This window comes from Lemur catta, chromosome 7 (genome assembly GCF_020740605.2).
Source record: "Lemur catta isolate mLemCat1 chromosome 7, mLemCat1.pri, whole genome shotgun sequence".
NCBI lineage: Eukaryota > Metazoa > Chordata > Mammalia > Primates > Lemuridae > Lemur > Lemur catta.
Window position 1 is genome coordinate 93822760 of NC_059134.1, and position 16980 is coordinate 93839739.

The window sequence follows — 16980 nt, forward strand, 5'->3', positions numbered from 1 at the left end:
TCTCAAAATGCTGGCATCACAGTTGTGAGCTCCTGTGCCTGGCCCCAACAAAAGTTATGTACTTTGATGCCGAGCGTTTTATACATGTGAAATTTCTAACTTTATAGCATCAACACTTTCTATCCCACTAACACAGAAGAGTATCATTTTGCTTAAGCATTAAGTCTAGAAATGATCACAGGTTATACATCGTGGAATTTTAATACAGGCTAAAGAAATCAAGAATTTTCCCTTAAGAAGGTTAGTAAACATCAGAATGGATTAGCAAACCGCCAAGTGTTGTAGAAGGAGAAATTATTTTTGACTAAGTGGAATTCTATGCTGATTTAGGTACTGGCTGGCTGGGCGACCATGGACAGGTCACGTAACCTCTTCAGGTTTCTTTATCTGTTAATAAAGTGGATTAAGGTAGATGCTCCCAATTTCTCTTCTAACTATAATCCCCAAGAGCAGAAAATAGTTGTGGAAATCCTAAAATGAGATGAACACTTCCAGAAAGGAGCATTTCAATGTGCTACTCTAAAACTCCTTTTTAGAACTGGAAACCAAATTCATCATTTTTGGACCCTTAGCACAATTCCTGGCATAAAATAGGTACCTAACAAATGTCTGTGAAAGAGGGTAAGGAAAGAGAGGGGGAGGGCTTTGGATCCAGGCTGTGAGGAAATGTGATTTTAAAAATGAGGGGTGGATGTCTTTTTAAAGTTCCCTAAGGCTATTTCATTCCCCTTTAATCCTCTCAAGATAGATTACCTGATGCAGGCTGGAATTTGGCTGGAGCAGACCCTCCCATTGGTTTAGAAGTTGTTTTAGTGGGTGCAGCAGGCTTGGCTGGCATGTTGGCTTTGGCTTTCTCTAGCATGGCCAATACCTGATCTTTAGAAGTTGGCTAGAGAGACAATATAACATAAAAAATGAGAGGTCACATAAATGATACACTTTCACCAAGCTTACTAATAGATCTGCAGTCAAACAAATGATTGAGCTCCCAGTTTTGAAAGACGAATAAAGGAAGGGAGGCAGCATGGAATGTAAAGAAGTAAAACACATTATGAAGTCATGCTAAAGTAGCTATCATTCTAGAAGGTCGGTTTTCACCCCAGTGGAGTCAGCAGTTTCTCAGAAGTTCTATACTGCTAAATATTTTATTTTTCCTCTCATTAGGATTTCAAATTGAGAATAGGAGGTCACATGATTTTTTGCTTATATAAACTCAATGTTTTTCTAGCAGCTTTCAACGGCAGGAACAGCAGCAGCAATGACAAGAAGTACCTTTAGTTTGCCAGTAGCCTTGGCCATTTTTTCATATCCTAAATGCATCATGAAGAATGGCAAAGCATCTTGGGCCTTCTTTCGTACATCTCCATTTCGATCTTCTAGGCAGGAATAGAGATGAGGAACACAGAGGATAAGGTCTGTGGGGGTGGAACGAAGAGTAGGTAGTTTCTCAGCCAGCCAGCCCAGAAGCTGCCAAAAGAAATAAAGACTAGTTACACATTTTAAGTGAAAATTGGTATTATTTATGATCTCAGGCACACTAATTTCATTAGTCCCAAACACTGAATTAGTGCTTACCTGTAACTTTACAATATGAGATCAGTACTTTTCACTGCTCAAGAACTGTGCTATATTAAATATTAATAATATAGGCAATAATGACAGTCATCTTTAAGATATGGCCATAGTTCTTTGGATCATATTTTGGCATTATATTATAAAGCTTTAACATTCTTAATATATTGTAAAGATAAAAAGGAAGATAGGTGAAAGTTTTTCAAGTTCTAAGAAATATTTAGCTAGAAAAGACCCAAAACACTTGGTCAGAAGATGAAAAATTTTATTAAGGCTTCTATTTTCTAGTGTATGTTGACAGTTTTTCTCCATACCCCTAAAATAATTCATATTTGTATTTTAACTGGAAATTTTTCTTAAGCTAATTGTAGATTCACTTTGCAATTACAATAATACAGAAAGATCCCATGTACCCATTACCCAGTTTCCTCTAATAGTAGCACTTTACAAAACTATACTACAGTATCAAACCAGGATATAGACATTGATACAATCCAGCCATCTTATTCATATTTCCTCACTTTTACTTGTACTCATTTGTGTCTATGTATTTAGTTTTATAGAACTACGTAAGTATACGGTTAGTATACCTGCCACCACAGTCCAAATTCTGAAATTACATCATAAGGATTCCTCATGTTGCCCTTTTATAACCACGCCCATCTGTCTTCCCTTCTCCCCTCCCTAATCCTTAGCAACCACTAATCTGCTCTCTATTTCTAAAATTTTGTACTTTCAAACATGTTACACCAATTAAATAAATCACATAGTATGTAATTGTTTGGGATTGGTTTTTGTCATACAGCATAATTCCTTGGAGATTTATTGATGCATGTATCAGTAGTTCATTCTCTATTGCTAAATAGTATTCCATATATGAACATACAATAGGTTTGTTTAACCATTCACCTATTGAAGGCTATCCAAGTTGTTGCTATTTTTTGGCTATTATACACAGTCAAATTCTCTACCCTTGAGCTACACCCCTAGTTTTTGGCTACTATGAATGAAGCTGCTATGAACATTTATGTATAGGTTTTTGTGTGGATGTAAACTTCCACTTTCCTGGAATAAATGCCCATGAGTGCAACTGCTGGGTCATATGGTAACTGCAGGTTTAATTTTATAACAAAACACCAAATTTCTTTGGAGTGGCTGTACTATTTTACATTTCTACCAGCAATGTATGAGAGTGTTCAAGTTTCTCCACATCCTTGCCAGCATTTGGTGTTAATCGCCTTTTTTTTTAAACCAATTCTGATAGTTGCATAGTGATATTTCTTTCTTTCTTTTTTTTTTTTTTTTGAGGCAGAGTCCCGGCTCTGTCACCCTGGCTAGATAGAGTGCTGTGGCATCAGCCTAGCTCACAGCAACCTCAAACTCCTGGGCTCAAGCAATCCTTCTGCCTCAGCCTCCCAAGTAGCTGGGACTACAGGCATGCGCCACCATGCCCGGCTAATTTTTTCTATATATTTTTAATTGTCCAGATAATTTCTTTCTATTTTTTAGTGGAGACGGGGTCTCACTCTTGCTCAGGCTGGTTTCGAACTCCTGAGCTCAAATGATCCGCCCGCCTCGGCCTCCCAGAGTGCCTAAGATTACAGGCATGAACCATGAACCGGCCTATAATGATATTTCATTGTAGTTTTAATTTGCATTTCCCTGATGGCTTATACACCATTGAATATTTTTCATGGGCTTATTTTCCATGTACATATCCTCTTCAGTGAAATGTCTGCTCATGTCTTTTTCCCATTTTCTAATTAGATTTTTTCAACTGTTGAGTTCTGAGAAGTTTTTTTATGTATTTTGGATATCAGTCGTTTATTGGATATAGAGTTTACAAGTATTTTCTCCTACTCTGTAGCTTGTCTTTTTATCTCCTTCATGTGGTCTTTTGTTACAGACTTGAAGCTCAAAAAGTTTTCAATTTTGATGTGGCCGAATTTATCAATTTTTCATTTCATAGACTGTGGTTTTGGTTTCATATCTAAGAAACCAGCCTTATATCCTAGAGTTTTTCTATGTTATCCTTTAAAAGTTCTACAATTTTATGTTTTACATTTAAGTCCATGAACTGTTTTGAGTTAATTTTTGTCTAAGGTGTGAGGTTTGGGTGAAAGTTCTTTTTTTTTTTTTGGTCTATGGATATCCAACTGCTCGAGAATCATTTGTCCAAAAGGCTACCCTTCCTCTACTGAATTACTTCTGTAGTTTTATAAAAAATTAGTTGATTATATTAGTGTGGATCTATTTCTGGGTTCTCTCTTCTGTTCTACTTTCTACTGGTCTACGTGTATACTTCTATCCCCCTCTACCACCAATATCACAATGTCTTGATTACATTAGCAATATAGTTAACCTTAATATATGACCAAGTGGGCTGGGCCGAGTGCAGTAGTATATACAACTAACTGATCCTTCTCCACTCCCACTGCTTCACTTGGCTAGCCTTAAAAAAAAAAAAAAAGGCAAAGTAATTTCTCCCATTTTCTCTTCTTCTTTACCAAGATTGTTTTGGCTATTCTAAGACTTGTGCTTTTCCATATAAATTAGAATAAGCATATCTTTGTCTATAAAAAAACCTTGCTGCAATTTTGACAGGAATTGCATTAAACCTACAGACCAATTTAAGAATTGACATCTCTATGTTTAGTTGTCCAATCCACAAATACAGCATGTCTCTCCATTTATTTAGGTCTTGTTTGACTCCTATCATCAGAATTCCATAACTTTTAGCATATATATTTTGTATTTGTTTTGTTAGGTGTATATATGCCTAAGGATTTCATTTTCTTTGGAGCAACTGTAAAACAGTAGTTTCTTAATTTTGGTTTTCACATGTTCATTGTAGCATAAAGAAATGTGACTGATTTTTACATGCGGGCTTTGTATCTTGCAATCTTGTGGAACTCATCAATTAGTTCTAAGAGTTTACTTGTAGATTTCTTGGAATTTTCTATGTACATTAGTCATATTATCTCCAGTTAGAAACAGATTTATCCTTTATTTATTCTTTTTCCAATCTGTATGATTTTTGTTTCTTTTCCTTGCCTTATTACAGTGACTAGAGCTTCCAGTACTATGTTGAACAGTAGTGAGAGTCAATATCCCTGCTTTGTTCCAGATCTTATGGGGAAAACATTCAGTCTATCATTAAGTATGATATTATCTGTAGAGGTCTTTTGCGGATGCTCTTCATCAAGCTGAGGTAATTCTCTTCTATTACTGACTTGCTGAGAATTTTTAATCAGGAACGAGTGTTGGATTCTGTCAAATTCTTTTTTTGCATCAATTGATATGATCGTATGATTTTTCTTCTTTATTTTGTGGGTATGATGGATTATAATGATGGATTTTCAAATGTTAAACTCTTATTTTTATGTTCTGGTTAAAACTTTTACCATTTAGGAGTTTACGAAAAGAGAAAATTCCACAAAAAGATTAGTTCTTTAAGAAGTTTCATTGTTAAAAAAAAAAACAAGAAAGAAAAAAAAGAAGCACATGAATACAAAAGCTCTAGGAATTTACTTTCATTTTATTAACTGTTTTATAATGAAACTCTAACCATAAACATAAATTTAGTATATTTATCAGGCAGGCCCAAGTGAAGTAAAAGACATGAGTAATGCACATGATTAATTTAGTACTAACCTCTTGTCTCAAGAAAGGATTTTCCTTTTTGAGCTCTTCAGAAAGATCTTCTCCCTCCAGCCATTCCTTCATGCCAGTCTGTTCGGCCCAAGCATTCACAGTTGCTAGTGCAGCAGCTCGAACATTGTTCTGCACAGAGAAGAGGAGAGCAAAAATAACATCAGCTATAGTTTGGAGGTAGGGGGTAAACATTGTTACTTTATGAACACAACTCAGTGGAGGTTTCTTTAAGGTCCATATGAACACACTTGGAACCATCTTCTCTGAAATAGAAAACAGTTCTACGGTTGTACCAAAACAAAGTAGAAATATAAAAGTCTATATTATAAAACTGTACTCAGTTAATTAGAAAGTAATGATCTAGACGTAAAATATCATGTAAGAAGAATAGCCTCTTAGATTTTATTTCCTGAAATTTTGGAGGCTCTTATGACTGTGACTGTCTGCTAAAGAATGGAATTCTACATGTTAAAGACCTCATACTGGTTAAGAATGAAATTGTTAACAATTTGACTAAAAGTGTAAGTTATGTTTTTATATTAATATTAAAATAGCACAACTCCTCAAATTAAATGAATTACATAAAAGTAAAGAAACAATCAAATATTCAGTCTAGGGCTAAATATAAGAGGCTTGCACCCTTCCCTGACACTTTAGTGACTTCTAGGACTGTGAAACTACAAATATCTTACTGAACTACCAGAAGATCCTGCTCTAGTTCAGGGGAAAAAAAAGCAGCAAATAACTTCATGACCCAAAACCTCATATATTTATTCACCATACCAATACTTTATACAATGATGTCATAATCGTAACAGCAACCATTTATTGAATACATACTATATGAAATAGGCTTAATAAAATGTACCTTACATACAGGCTCATTTAATTCTATAAAGAAAGAAATTTCACAGATAAAGAAACTGACCTTCAGAGAAAATAACTTCTCTTAGGGTCATAAAGCTAGTCCTGTCGTAATGCCTAGAAGATAAAAATATTTACTATTTTTCTTCTATTATAAAGTTAATAAAGGCTTTGCATGTACTCTTGAAAAGAGAATTATCTTTTGCCTAAGAATGCGGCTAGTCTATTCCAGAATGGAGTTGTACTGTAAAGATTTATTAGGTTTACCTTGCTATCTCCAAGGACTGTGATGATAGGGATGCCTAAATTCTTTACATGTTGCTTGATATTTGGGCCCATGGCTATTGCCAGTTGCTGGAGAATATTCAATGTCTGCTGCACCTGAGGAGAAAGAGCCAACACTTACAAGCAAGCTCTGCTCAAAGTTTTGCAAGTTTACAAATGGTCAATACAGTAGATTTCTGGCCTACTTAAGAGATAGAGACATCAGCTTATGACACTGTTCTAATTAGTTTGTGATTAATTTTTAGATAGTTGTCTTTTTTTTTTTTGAGACAGAGTCTTGCTCTGTTCCTCTGGGTAGAAAGCAATGGCATCATCATAGCTCACTGCAACCTCAAACTCCTGGGCTCAAGTGATCCTCCTGCCTCAGTCTTCCAAGTAGCTAGGACTACAGGTGCATGCCACCATATCTGGCTAATTTTTTCTATTTTTGGTAGAGACAAGGTCTCGCTCTTGCTCAGGCTGGTCTTGAACTCCTAACCTCAAGCGATCCTCCTGCCTCAACCTCCCAGAGTGCTAGGATTACAGGTGTGAGCCACTGTGCCCGGCCAAGTAGTAGTCTCTCTGTTTATCATCAGTTCCTAAAACCGGACAATTAGAATTTTAAACCAGAGATTATACTACTTTACAACTTTAAGGTAAAACCTAGTTTAAGGAAATTTTGACATAAAAAAATCCAAATTTAAAAATTAGAAATTAAAGGGGGAGGAGTGGGGGAAAAAAGAAAAAAGAAAAATTAGAAGTTAAGCATGTTTGAGTTTTATAAAAAGATATTGATTAATAATATTGGATTCCTACAAAAAGTAAATTTTGAAATTCATAAAATTTGGTTAATAAACCTGCCATCTGCCAACATATCTTGAGATACATTTAATAAATTAAAAGAAGCTATTTCTAGTTCATAGCAAATAAAGTGACCACTCATTTGCTAGTGAAGGCTACATTGAAAAAGAAACACCTACAGCAGGGATGAGGGAGGGAAAAGGAACAGGCATATGCTCTACATACCAAGATTTTATTTGAATCATTGAGTCGACCCTTCAAGGCAGTTGGAAGTTCACCTATATTCGGTTGGATAAATTTTGCTTCATTGATAATACCTGCCACTTCATCTAGGCCTTCTTTCCTGATCTTCCAATTCTTGTCACCAATCTTAGATACCAACTCTGAAGTGATTTTATCACTGAAAAATAGAAGACAGAACCTTAATTCCAGACTCCTAAAAGAATAATAATGTCACATAAGTTCCCTTTACCATATTCAAATAGAAGGCACCATTAAAAATTCAATATAATGAATCAAATAAACCATTTCACAGATTGCAACCTACCTGATCTCTGTCCTTGGCAAAAGATCAACAACATCATTGCCCCCGTCATCTGGCTCATCTCCATCTTCTCCTTCATCTGTGCCACTTGTGCTGTGCTTAGAAATTCCCCTGGTTGGAGCAGGTGGGCTTTGTCCCTGCATCTACACACAAATGAATTAGTGAGGCTAATGAACTTGATGAAGGATATAAGAGCAAACAAATTAGAGAAGGTACCTGCATCAAAGTTTCTCATTCCTTCACAGTGCTTATTTACACAATAGATATTTTAACTCCTACCTGTTTACAATTTTGAGAATATAGGGCAAAAGTTATTTTTAGACAAACCTATGAGAATCTGACTTTTCAGTCACATGATTCACATGCCCAAGACAACACAGAACAAGTCTGCCAATACTCAGCAATTTGTTAGAAAATGTATTCAAGGAAGATTAAGTTATTTTTCTTAATTTTTTTTTTTTTTTTGAGGCAGAGTCCTGCTCTGTCACCCTGACTAGAGTGCCGTGGCATCAGCCTAGCTTACAGCAACCTCAAACTCCTGGGCTCAAGTAATCCTTCTGCCTCAGCCTCCCGAGTAGCTGGGACTACAGGCATGCGCCACCATGCCCGGCTAATTTTTTCTATATATTTTTAGTTGTCCAGCTAATTTCTTTCTATTTTTTAGTAGAGAAGAGGTCTCGCTCTTGCTCAGGCTGGTTTCGAACTCCTGAGCTCAAACGATCCGCCCACCTCAGCCTCCCTAGAGTGCCTAGGATTACAGGCGTGAGCCACCGTGCCCGGCCAAGGAAGATTATGTTTTTTATTTCAAATTTTAAAAAAAAGTTCTATTTACTATACTTTTTGAAAGGTAATACATTCACAATCTTTGAAATTCCAAAGGTACAAAAGGATATAAAGAGAAAAATTTCCCACCCTGAACCACAGCTACCCAGATCCCTTCCTCATAGACAAAGTCATCAATTTCTCATGAAACCTTCCAGGTTATGCACATAACACCAAATACGTACACATTCTTTATTTCAAAGGTTTAAGTGTTTAATTTTAACTACTATGAGAGTCTCAAGCCCACCAATGGATTATATCATATGTGGAACCTTTACCTTCTCAAATTCTGCGTCTATCTGGGATAGGAGGGCAGGCTTCTCATCCTCAAAGAACATTCGCAAAGAGGGACCAACATACAGATACATCACACCAAGGAGGGTGATGGCAGAAGTCCTGACAGCCTGCCATAAAGAACAAAAAGAACTTTCCAAATCAGAACAGAACCACAAAGATGGCAATAATGCTCCTATATATGCTGGTATGTACTCACTGGGTTTGTTGCAGCAAGAGCTGTCTTCACATTGCTAATGAAAGCTTTGACATTCAACCTAGAAGAAACATTTAGAATTAAAAACAAACAAAACCCTGAAAATACTCAGAAGTATAATAAAGCCAGACTCTAGGACTGGCTCCCTTTGGAGGAGTTCTCACATATTTTCTTTCTATACTCACTTTAGAGTGAGCTTTAAATACTATCTATATACTGATAGTCTTACTTTGCCTAATTAAGAGTCCTAAATTCATTCCTGAACTCTGTCCTGAACTCCAGATTTATATATCCCACTGCAATTGTGACATCTCCATTTGCATGTCCAGCAGACATCCTACACATCTAAGTATGTCAAAAACCAAACTCTTGACTATCTACAGCCCAACCCCAAAACCTGTTCCTCACATAGTCTTCTCTACCTCAGTAAACAGCCACATTTTTCTTCCAGTTATGTAGGCTCTTCAGAGTTAATCCCTGACTCATCTCTCTTGTACCCCATATCCTGTTCAGTTCTACTTTCAAAATATATTCTGAGTCCATAACACTTCCACCCCTAAAACCTATGCCCCAAGCCACTATAATTTCTTGACAGGATTATTCCAACAGCCTACTGATTAGTCTCCCTCTCTTTGATCCTCACTATCTGTTCTCTCTGACCATAGAATGATCCTGTTACTGTTCTGCTCAAAAACCGTCTAATGGTTTCCCAACTTATTCAAAACATTGAGGCCCCCTACATGGCCTGGCCCCGTGTTCTTTCTCTGATCTTTTCTCCTATCACTTTCCTATGTGCTCATTTATTCTACTCCAGCTACATTCCGAAGAGCATGCATTCCTTGCTCTGTTTAAATACGTCACACATGCTCCTACCACAGGACTTTTGCACTTGATGTTCCCTTAGTCTAGAATGCTCTTCTCAAAGATTATCACATCTTGCTCCTTCATGTCTTGGTCTCTGCTCAAATGGCATTTTTTCAGGAAGAATTTCTGAACCACCCTATAGAAAATAACGCCATACCAACTGTATCAAGTTGATACCATCTAATCCCTTATTTTGCTTTATTTTTATTCCATTGTTCTTAATCCTCCTGATTTTTTAAAATTATTTATTTTATGTCTCCCCTTACTGAAATATAAGTCCCAAGAATGGAAAAATTTAATTTTGTCCATTATGTATTCCCGGGGACTGGAACAGAGTAGTGGCCAGTATGTACTTGTTTAATAAATGAATAAATGAAACATTACCATAAAAAAGGGGGAAATAGTCACTTGGCTTTATGTGACATGCCAAGAGGTTAGTTATACATAAAAAACTATACAATAAAGAAGGAACTGTAACAATATCCTCAACTATAGGAGGATGCCACAGAGAATGACATAACAATTCTCTGCTTGCATGATAACTTGTAGAGTAGTGTTTCTACAATCAGAACTCAACACTCTGTTTTGCAAGAGATTAAGAGGCATGTCACAGAGAAAGGCAAGATAGTATAGCAGTTATAGCATTCTCTCTTGGAGCCAGAATACCTGGATTCAAACCTTGGCTTTGCCACTTTCCTAACTATGATGTGGGCAGATTACTTAAGCTTCCTGTGCCTTAGTTTCCTCATCTATAAAACAGTGATAATGTAATACCTCATGTGGCTTTTATGAGGATTAAATCAAATGAATTATTCCTTAGGAAGTACTTTTAAAAAAGTGCCTAGAATAAAGTAAGCTATGTAAAGTTTTGTTAAACAAAATAAACTATGTTCTATATGCAAATAAGATTGGGAAACAGCAGGTTAAACAAAGTTAAACAAGCTCTTCTACTGCAAGACTTCTGAGAGCATTTAATTCACCAGGGTACACTGTAGGTCTTTAAACAAATGTGATTTATAATAATTCCCAAATGTATTTAGCTAGAAATCCTTAGAAACTGGCTTTTCTGTGGGACAGCTATTAACACTTGAGGAAAAATAACTTAGAAAACTCTTTTAGTGGAAATCAAAATGCAGGAACACAAGCCAATATAGACTTTTGAGAACAAAAGTAGTTTTCTTTTATATAAATGAGACAACCCAGCTCTAGCGCTTCAAAGCAGAGATAGCTACAACAAATATAATTATCAAGCAGAGACTGGCAAAACATTTAATTATTTTCCATTTGATTTCTTTGTGACTTACCCAGAAAAACCAAATTCTTTTATGGCATTTGATAGCCAATTCAGAGTCTCTGACTGATTTTTGGGATTCTTCTGTGAGAAAGCCATTGACATAACCTGAAGCAGGGGAAAAACAAGAGATCTGCATTTTTTCTCACATTTCTTATAGAAATATAGCATGAAGTTAAGGCAGATCAGATGTGGATTAAACATTGTTTTCCAGTACTAAAACAACTGCAAGAACGTCTTAGGAATAAAAGTTAACCTACTCAAGAAAATGACGTAAGTGATGGTAGTACTAAAAGTGTTCTAGACTCTTTATAGCTTTTCACTAATGATCACTCTGGATTATAATGTTTTAAGAGAAAATTATTCTCATCTTCTATAGAATATTCTTATAAATTTTTATTATCAGATGACAGTGTATTTATTATTAAAAGTAAAAAATAAAAATGTAATATTCAAATCTGGTTTTACATGAGAGGAACTAAAGTATAATTAGTAAGCTTAAATTAAAATTCAGGAAAAAACTGAAACTTGGGAATGAGAGCTCTCTGTCACTAACCTGTTCAGCTGTCCACGGCAACATGCAAGCTTCAGCTATTGCCGTCATGGCTTCTTTTGCATTGTTCCCACATTTCACATCTCCAATCTTGTCTACAAGGCCATCTAATACAATCTGAGCTGAAGTTTTGGAAAAATTTCCCTTCTGGGCAATCAAAGCCACTATGTGAAGCTTCATTTGCATCACCTGAGTAAGGATAAGTATCAAAGTTATGAGTAAACCAAAGGTACTTACTTATTTACTTATATTAACAGCAGCCTGAAGATGTAACACAGGGATAACTGAGAACACAACCAAACTAAAATCAGAATTTTAAGCAAAGAAGTAAAATAATTTTTATCTTTTAATTGGTATTAGTTAAAGAAGTTAATTGACAGTGAAGAAAGGAAAAACCCAAACCACTCAATGTTTCAACATATTAATAAGCAATGTTACCACATGGAAATTTTATGGGTTGAAAAATCTAATTTCTATATTTTCTTCCTCTTATGATTATTTTCATTGAGTACTGAATACATATCCTAAAGTACATGATAAATGACCATAATGACTGTATAACTCAGAGTTACCACTAGAGCTGCCTACAGGAAAACTACAACTCTCACACTGCACATACACAAAATGGAACTTGGGAGATTTTAGGGAACTTGTAGGTTTCTAAACAGAAGAATAAAAGAATAAAGAATAAAAGAATAAATCAGTTTAAAGATGTTAATGTGATGGCAGACCTATAGGGTCTAGGACTCCTTTGCTCATAAATATCTCTCTTTGTAGAAGTTCCATCAACCATAGATCCATTTAGATAACAAACACCTTCTTTTTTTTTTTTTTGATACAGAGTCTTGCTTTGTTGCCCAGGCTAGAGTGAGTGCCGTGGCGTCAGCCTAGCTCACAGCAACCTCAAACTCCTGGGCTTAAGCGATCCTACTGCCTCAGCCTCCCGAGTAGCTGGGACTACAGGCATGCACCACCATGCCCAGCTAATTTTTTCTATATAGGTTTTTAGCTGTCCAAATCATTTCTTTCTATTTTTGGTAGAGACGGGGGTCTCACTCTTGCTCAGGCTGGTCTCGAACTCCTGACCTCGAGCGATCCACCCGTCTCGGCCTCCCAGAGTGCTAGGATTACAGGCATGAGCCACCGCGCCCGGCCCCTCTTTTAAATGTAATTATTTTCGGTGGGACTTCTGGGATGGTGGAGTAAGTACCTCTAAAAAGTTGATCCTCCATAAAAGCAACAAGAATATTGGCAAAAATTACCAAAATCAACTTCTTTCAGAACTCTGAAAATTAAAAAGGCTTGCAAGAACACAAGGAGCATTTAAAGAAAAGCTGCTGAATCTCAGTAAGAATAGTGAGCTTTCTGTTGATATAACTTGCCTTGTTCCTATCTTCTCAGCTCCCAGTAGCCTTCAAAGGCATCAGTCTCTTAACTACATACAGTAACTGTAAAAACCTAGAGGGTGGTGGACCAGGTTTGCAGCTCCTCAAAAAGTTCTTATCCAAAGCACTGACTATCTTGTCTGGCAACCTCCTGGAAAAGCCCATTTGCAGGACTTATTTGACCTGACTAGCTGGAAACAATCACTGGCAACTGTCTAACATCTAACATAACAGCTGCCTGAGGGTGCAATACCAGTTGGGGCAAAGGAGCTTGGTCAAAAACATAAAAGGAAGATATAGCCAGGCACAATGGCTCATGTCTATAATCCTAGCACTTTCGGAGGCTGAGGCAGGAGGATCGCTTGAGGCAAGGAGTTTGAGACCAGCCTGAGCAACATAGCAAGACCCTGTCTCTACAGAAAATACAAAATATAGCTGGATGTGGTTGTGCACCTGTAGTTCTTACTTGGGAGGCTAAGGCAGGAGGATAGCTTGAGCCCAGGAATTTGAGGTTGCAGTGAGCTATGATTGTGCCACTGCATTCTAACCCAGTCAACAGAGTGAGACCCTGCCTTAAAAGAAAAAAAAAAAGGATAGGGAAGAAGACGTCCACAGGGGACTTTGAGAATCTAGGTCATGCACATATTCAAGGCTGTGTGCATGCCCAGTAAAGATTTGAAAGGGCTTTAATCATTGACCTCTGGCTGACCTTCAGACTCTATATAAAAAGTAAATGCTAAGGTAAAGTTGTAAAGTGCCAGAGCATTGAAGGGATATCCCACTGCTCACGAAAAACACACATACAGATATCCTTGGCAAGGAGTGGAAGACATATTGGTTCAAGGCATTTAAGGAAATCTCTGTCCAGTCATTAGCTGATCACTAAGTTAACTTAGACTTTGGTGGCTGAAAATAAAAAAAAAATCACAATTAGATTACATTTCATACTCTCTAGGATGACTAGAATCAAAAAAATGAAAAATAAATACTGGCGAGGATGCAGAGAAATTGGAATTCTCATACATTCCTGATGCAAAGGTAAAATGTTGCAACCACTTGGAAGTTTGTCAATTTCTCAAAAAGTTAAACAGAGTTACCATAAGACACACCAATTCTATTTCTATGTATATACTCAAGATACCAGAAAACATGTGTTCATATAAAAATTTCTATAGGAACGTTCATCGCAGCATTATTCACAAAAGCCAAAAAGTGGTGGAAACAACCCAAATGCACACTGACTGATCAATGTGAAAATAAAAAGTAGTATATTTATACAATGGAATGTTATTTGGCAATAAAAAAGAACTGACACATGCTACAATAGGGATGAACCTTGAAAACATGTTAATTGAAAGCCACACACAAAAGTCCACATATTGTATGATTCCACTTATATGAAATACCCAGGAGAGGTAAATCCATAGTGACAGAAAATAGATGAATAGTTGTCAGGGGCTGGGGGTAGGGGAGGAATGGAGAGTGATTGCTAAGAAGCATGGGGTTTCTTTTTGGGGTAATGAAAATATCTAGTTCTAAAATTAGATAGTGGCAAGAGTTGTAGAACTCTGTGACTATACGAAAACCATTGCATTGTACACTTAAAAACAGTTGAGTTTTAGGCTGAGCGTGGTGGCTTATACCTGTAATCCTAGCACTCTGGGAGGCCAAGATGGGAGGATGGCTTGAGCTCAGGAGTCCGAGACCAGCCTGAGAAAGAGTGAGACCCTGTCTCCACTAAAAATAGAAAAATTAGCCTGGCGTTGTGGTGTGCGCCTGTAGTCCCAGCTACTTGGGAGGCTGAGGCAGGAGAATCACTTGAGCCCAGGAGTTTGAGGTTGCAGTGAGTTATGATGATGCCACTGTAATCTACACAGGGCGACAGAGTGAGACTACTCTGTCTCCAAAAAAAAAAACCAACAAAAAAAGTTATATGCAACCCAAGGATGAACTGTAGTTATTATGTGTTCAATCAAAATGCACACACTCCGTTGTTCATTACCAGAACTATACCTCTGTATTACTCCATAGGATAATGTGATATAAGTTACTTCAATAAAAAACATTAAATCTCCAATTAAAAATTACCTGAAAATTAGTTTCTTTCCATCCAGGTTTCTTGGCCAGCATCCTCACTAATGCTTGGCATGGCATTTCAGTTCGGTCCATAAGTTCAACAGCCTTGACGTAAAATAAGAGAATAAGAGAGTTAAAGGGTTAAAGATTAGTTTCAAAGCAAACTCAGGTAAGTGATTACCTCTGAAGGAGGCAATAGACTAAAACAGAGGAGGGTTAGACAGGTAACTTATATAGTTTCTGTTATAATGCTTTATTTCTTTGTGTGCACATGTGTATGTATCTATAATGCTTTATTTCTTAAGCTAGATGCTTGATATATGGCTGTTATATTAATATCACTGAAACTTTTTTATTTCACATTTCAGGAATTCACAAATAATTTGCTCTAGGGAAAGTAACAGTAATAGTTTTCATTTGCCTTGTGTGTGGCAGAAACTGTTTATATATATTTTCTCTTACTTTTCCTAAAAACATAGTGAAGTAGAGTAGATTATAAGTTCTAAAGTATTAAATTTCAAAGATGCACAAACTCAGTGCCTAAGCCAGATGAGCAGCAGATGCAGGACTGGAAGGCGCCTGCCTCAAGTCCCGGTGCTTTTTCAGTTTTCCACACTCCTCCTCATTATAATCACACAGCATATGTCAAATGAGCTGCCACGCTCCTTTCCAATGCAGGTTTTTGAGAGCTTTTCATATCAATGAATAATGTCTATTCTACCAAGGAATCATGAAGACAAAGGGAGAGACACAGAAATCAATGAGGGGTAGTTTAAGTGGACAGACCTGTTTGCCTCATAAGTTTATGTGCAAACATCATAATTTAAAAATTAATCTAAGCCTTATAACTCAGAATAAGAACCTAATTTTCTTGAATAAGTATTAAGTTATGAGCTTATAGAAGCCATAGAATGCAGATGTTAAAAGATAACAAACACTACACAGCTACAAAAAACAAACAAAAAACCCAAACTCAAAAAAAAAAGCCCTACCTCACCTGTAGTTAACACCATGAAACATGTTCACTGGTTATAAAACACAGCAATTAGGATAAATCCTTCATTTGTCAATTTGATTACTTCCATATAATCTAATTTTCTTTCCCACTCAAACCATCCTTCTGCACCTACCTTTTGGAACTCTTCCATACAGGCTAGCCTTTCTTTCCAGTTACTGCTGTCTAGAACCTGTATACAGGTAGGCGGAAGGACAACTGAAGCTTTTTCTTCACATACTTCTATCTGTAAGATACAAAAAAAACATTAAAATTAGGAATTGCTTAAGGAAACAGATGGCAAGCTTATAAATATGCCCCAGCCAAAATGAAAAGAATACTCCCATAGATATACTATAGTATCTGAGGCTTCTGTTATATTGCCACAAAGGGGAAGTTTGTCCAAGGCAGTTTAAGTAAGCTAAAAGATATCAATTAGCTATATGTTGTAGAACCCCGCAGAGAAACAACTCAAATCTTCTCATAGGTCCTGCTTTCCACAGTTTCACGCGTTTGAGGCATTGTGTGTAATACTGACCGAGAGCTCAGGCTCCACTATTTCTTTGGTTTCCAATCCTTTCTTGTTCTTGGTTCCAGTGCTCCCTGTACCTCCTGGTGCAGTTGGTTTCCCTTTCTTAGGTGGCCCACCAGCCTAAGAGCAATTTAAAAAATAAAAATTAAACCACTTAAGCATATAAAACAGTGGTTTTTAAACTTTTTTGGGTAGAGAACCACTTAAAATTTTGATTAAAATGAGAGATCACCTAAAAAATAAACACACGTTTTATGTCCACAAATTAAGCACA

The 16980-nt window shown here is 36.7% G+C and overlaps 1 protein-coding gene across 4 annotated transcripts in view; it reads right to left on the reverse strand.

The window, feature by feature from the left end:
• The window catches only part of CKAP5 (cytoskeleton associated protein 5), a 95441-nt gene that overhangs the window by 22373 nt on the left and 56088 nt on the right, over nt 1-16980 (reverse strand). For all 4 annotated transcript variants that reach the window (XM_045557966.1, XM_045557962.1, XM_045557963.1 and 1 more), the window contains exons 14-26: nt 16713-16826; nt 16311-16421; nt 15193-15285; nt 11723-11908; nt 11180-11274; nt 9015-9072; nt 8800-8925; nt 7703-7842; nt 7381-7555; nt 6358-6471; nt 5227-5355; nt 1273-1467; nt 754-889 (exon numbers count right to left, since the gene is read on the reverse strand). In XM_045557966.1, the coding sequence (XP_045413922.1) occupies nt 754-889; nt 1273-1467; nt 5227-5355; nt 6358-6471; nt 7381-7555; nt 7703-7842; nt 8800-8925; nt 9015-9072; nt 11180-11274; nt 11723-11908; nt 15193-15285; nt 16311-16421; nt 16713-16826 (1672 nt within the window). The remainder of the gene's footprint in view (nt 1-753; nt 890-1272; nt 1468-5226; nt 5356-6357; nt 6472-7380; nt 7556-7702; nt 7843-8799; nt 8926-9014; nt 9073-11179; nt 11275-11722; nt 11909-15192; nt 15286-16310; nt 16422-16712; nt 16827-16980) is intronic.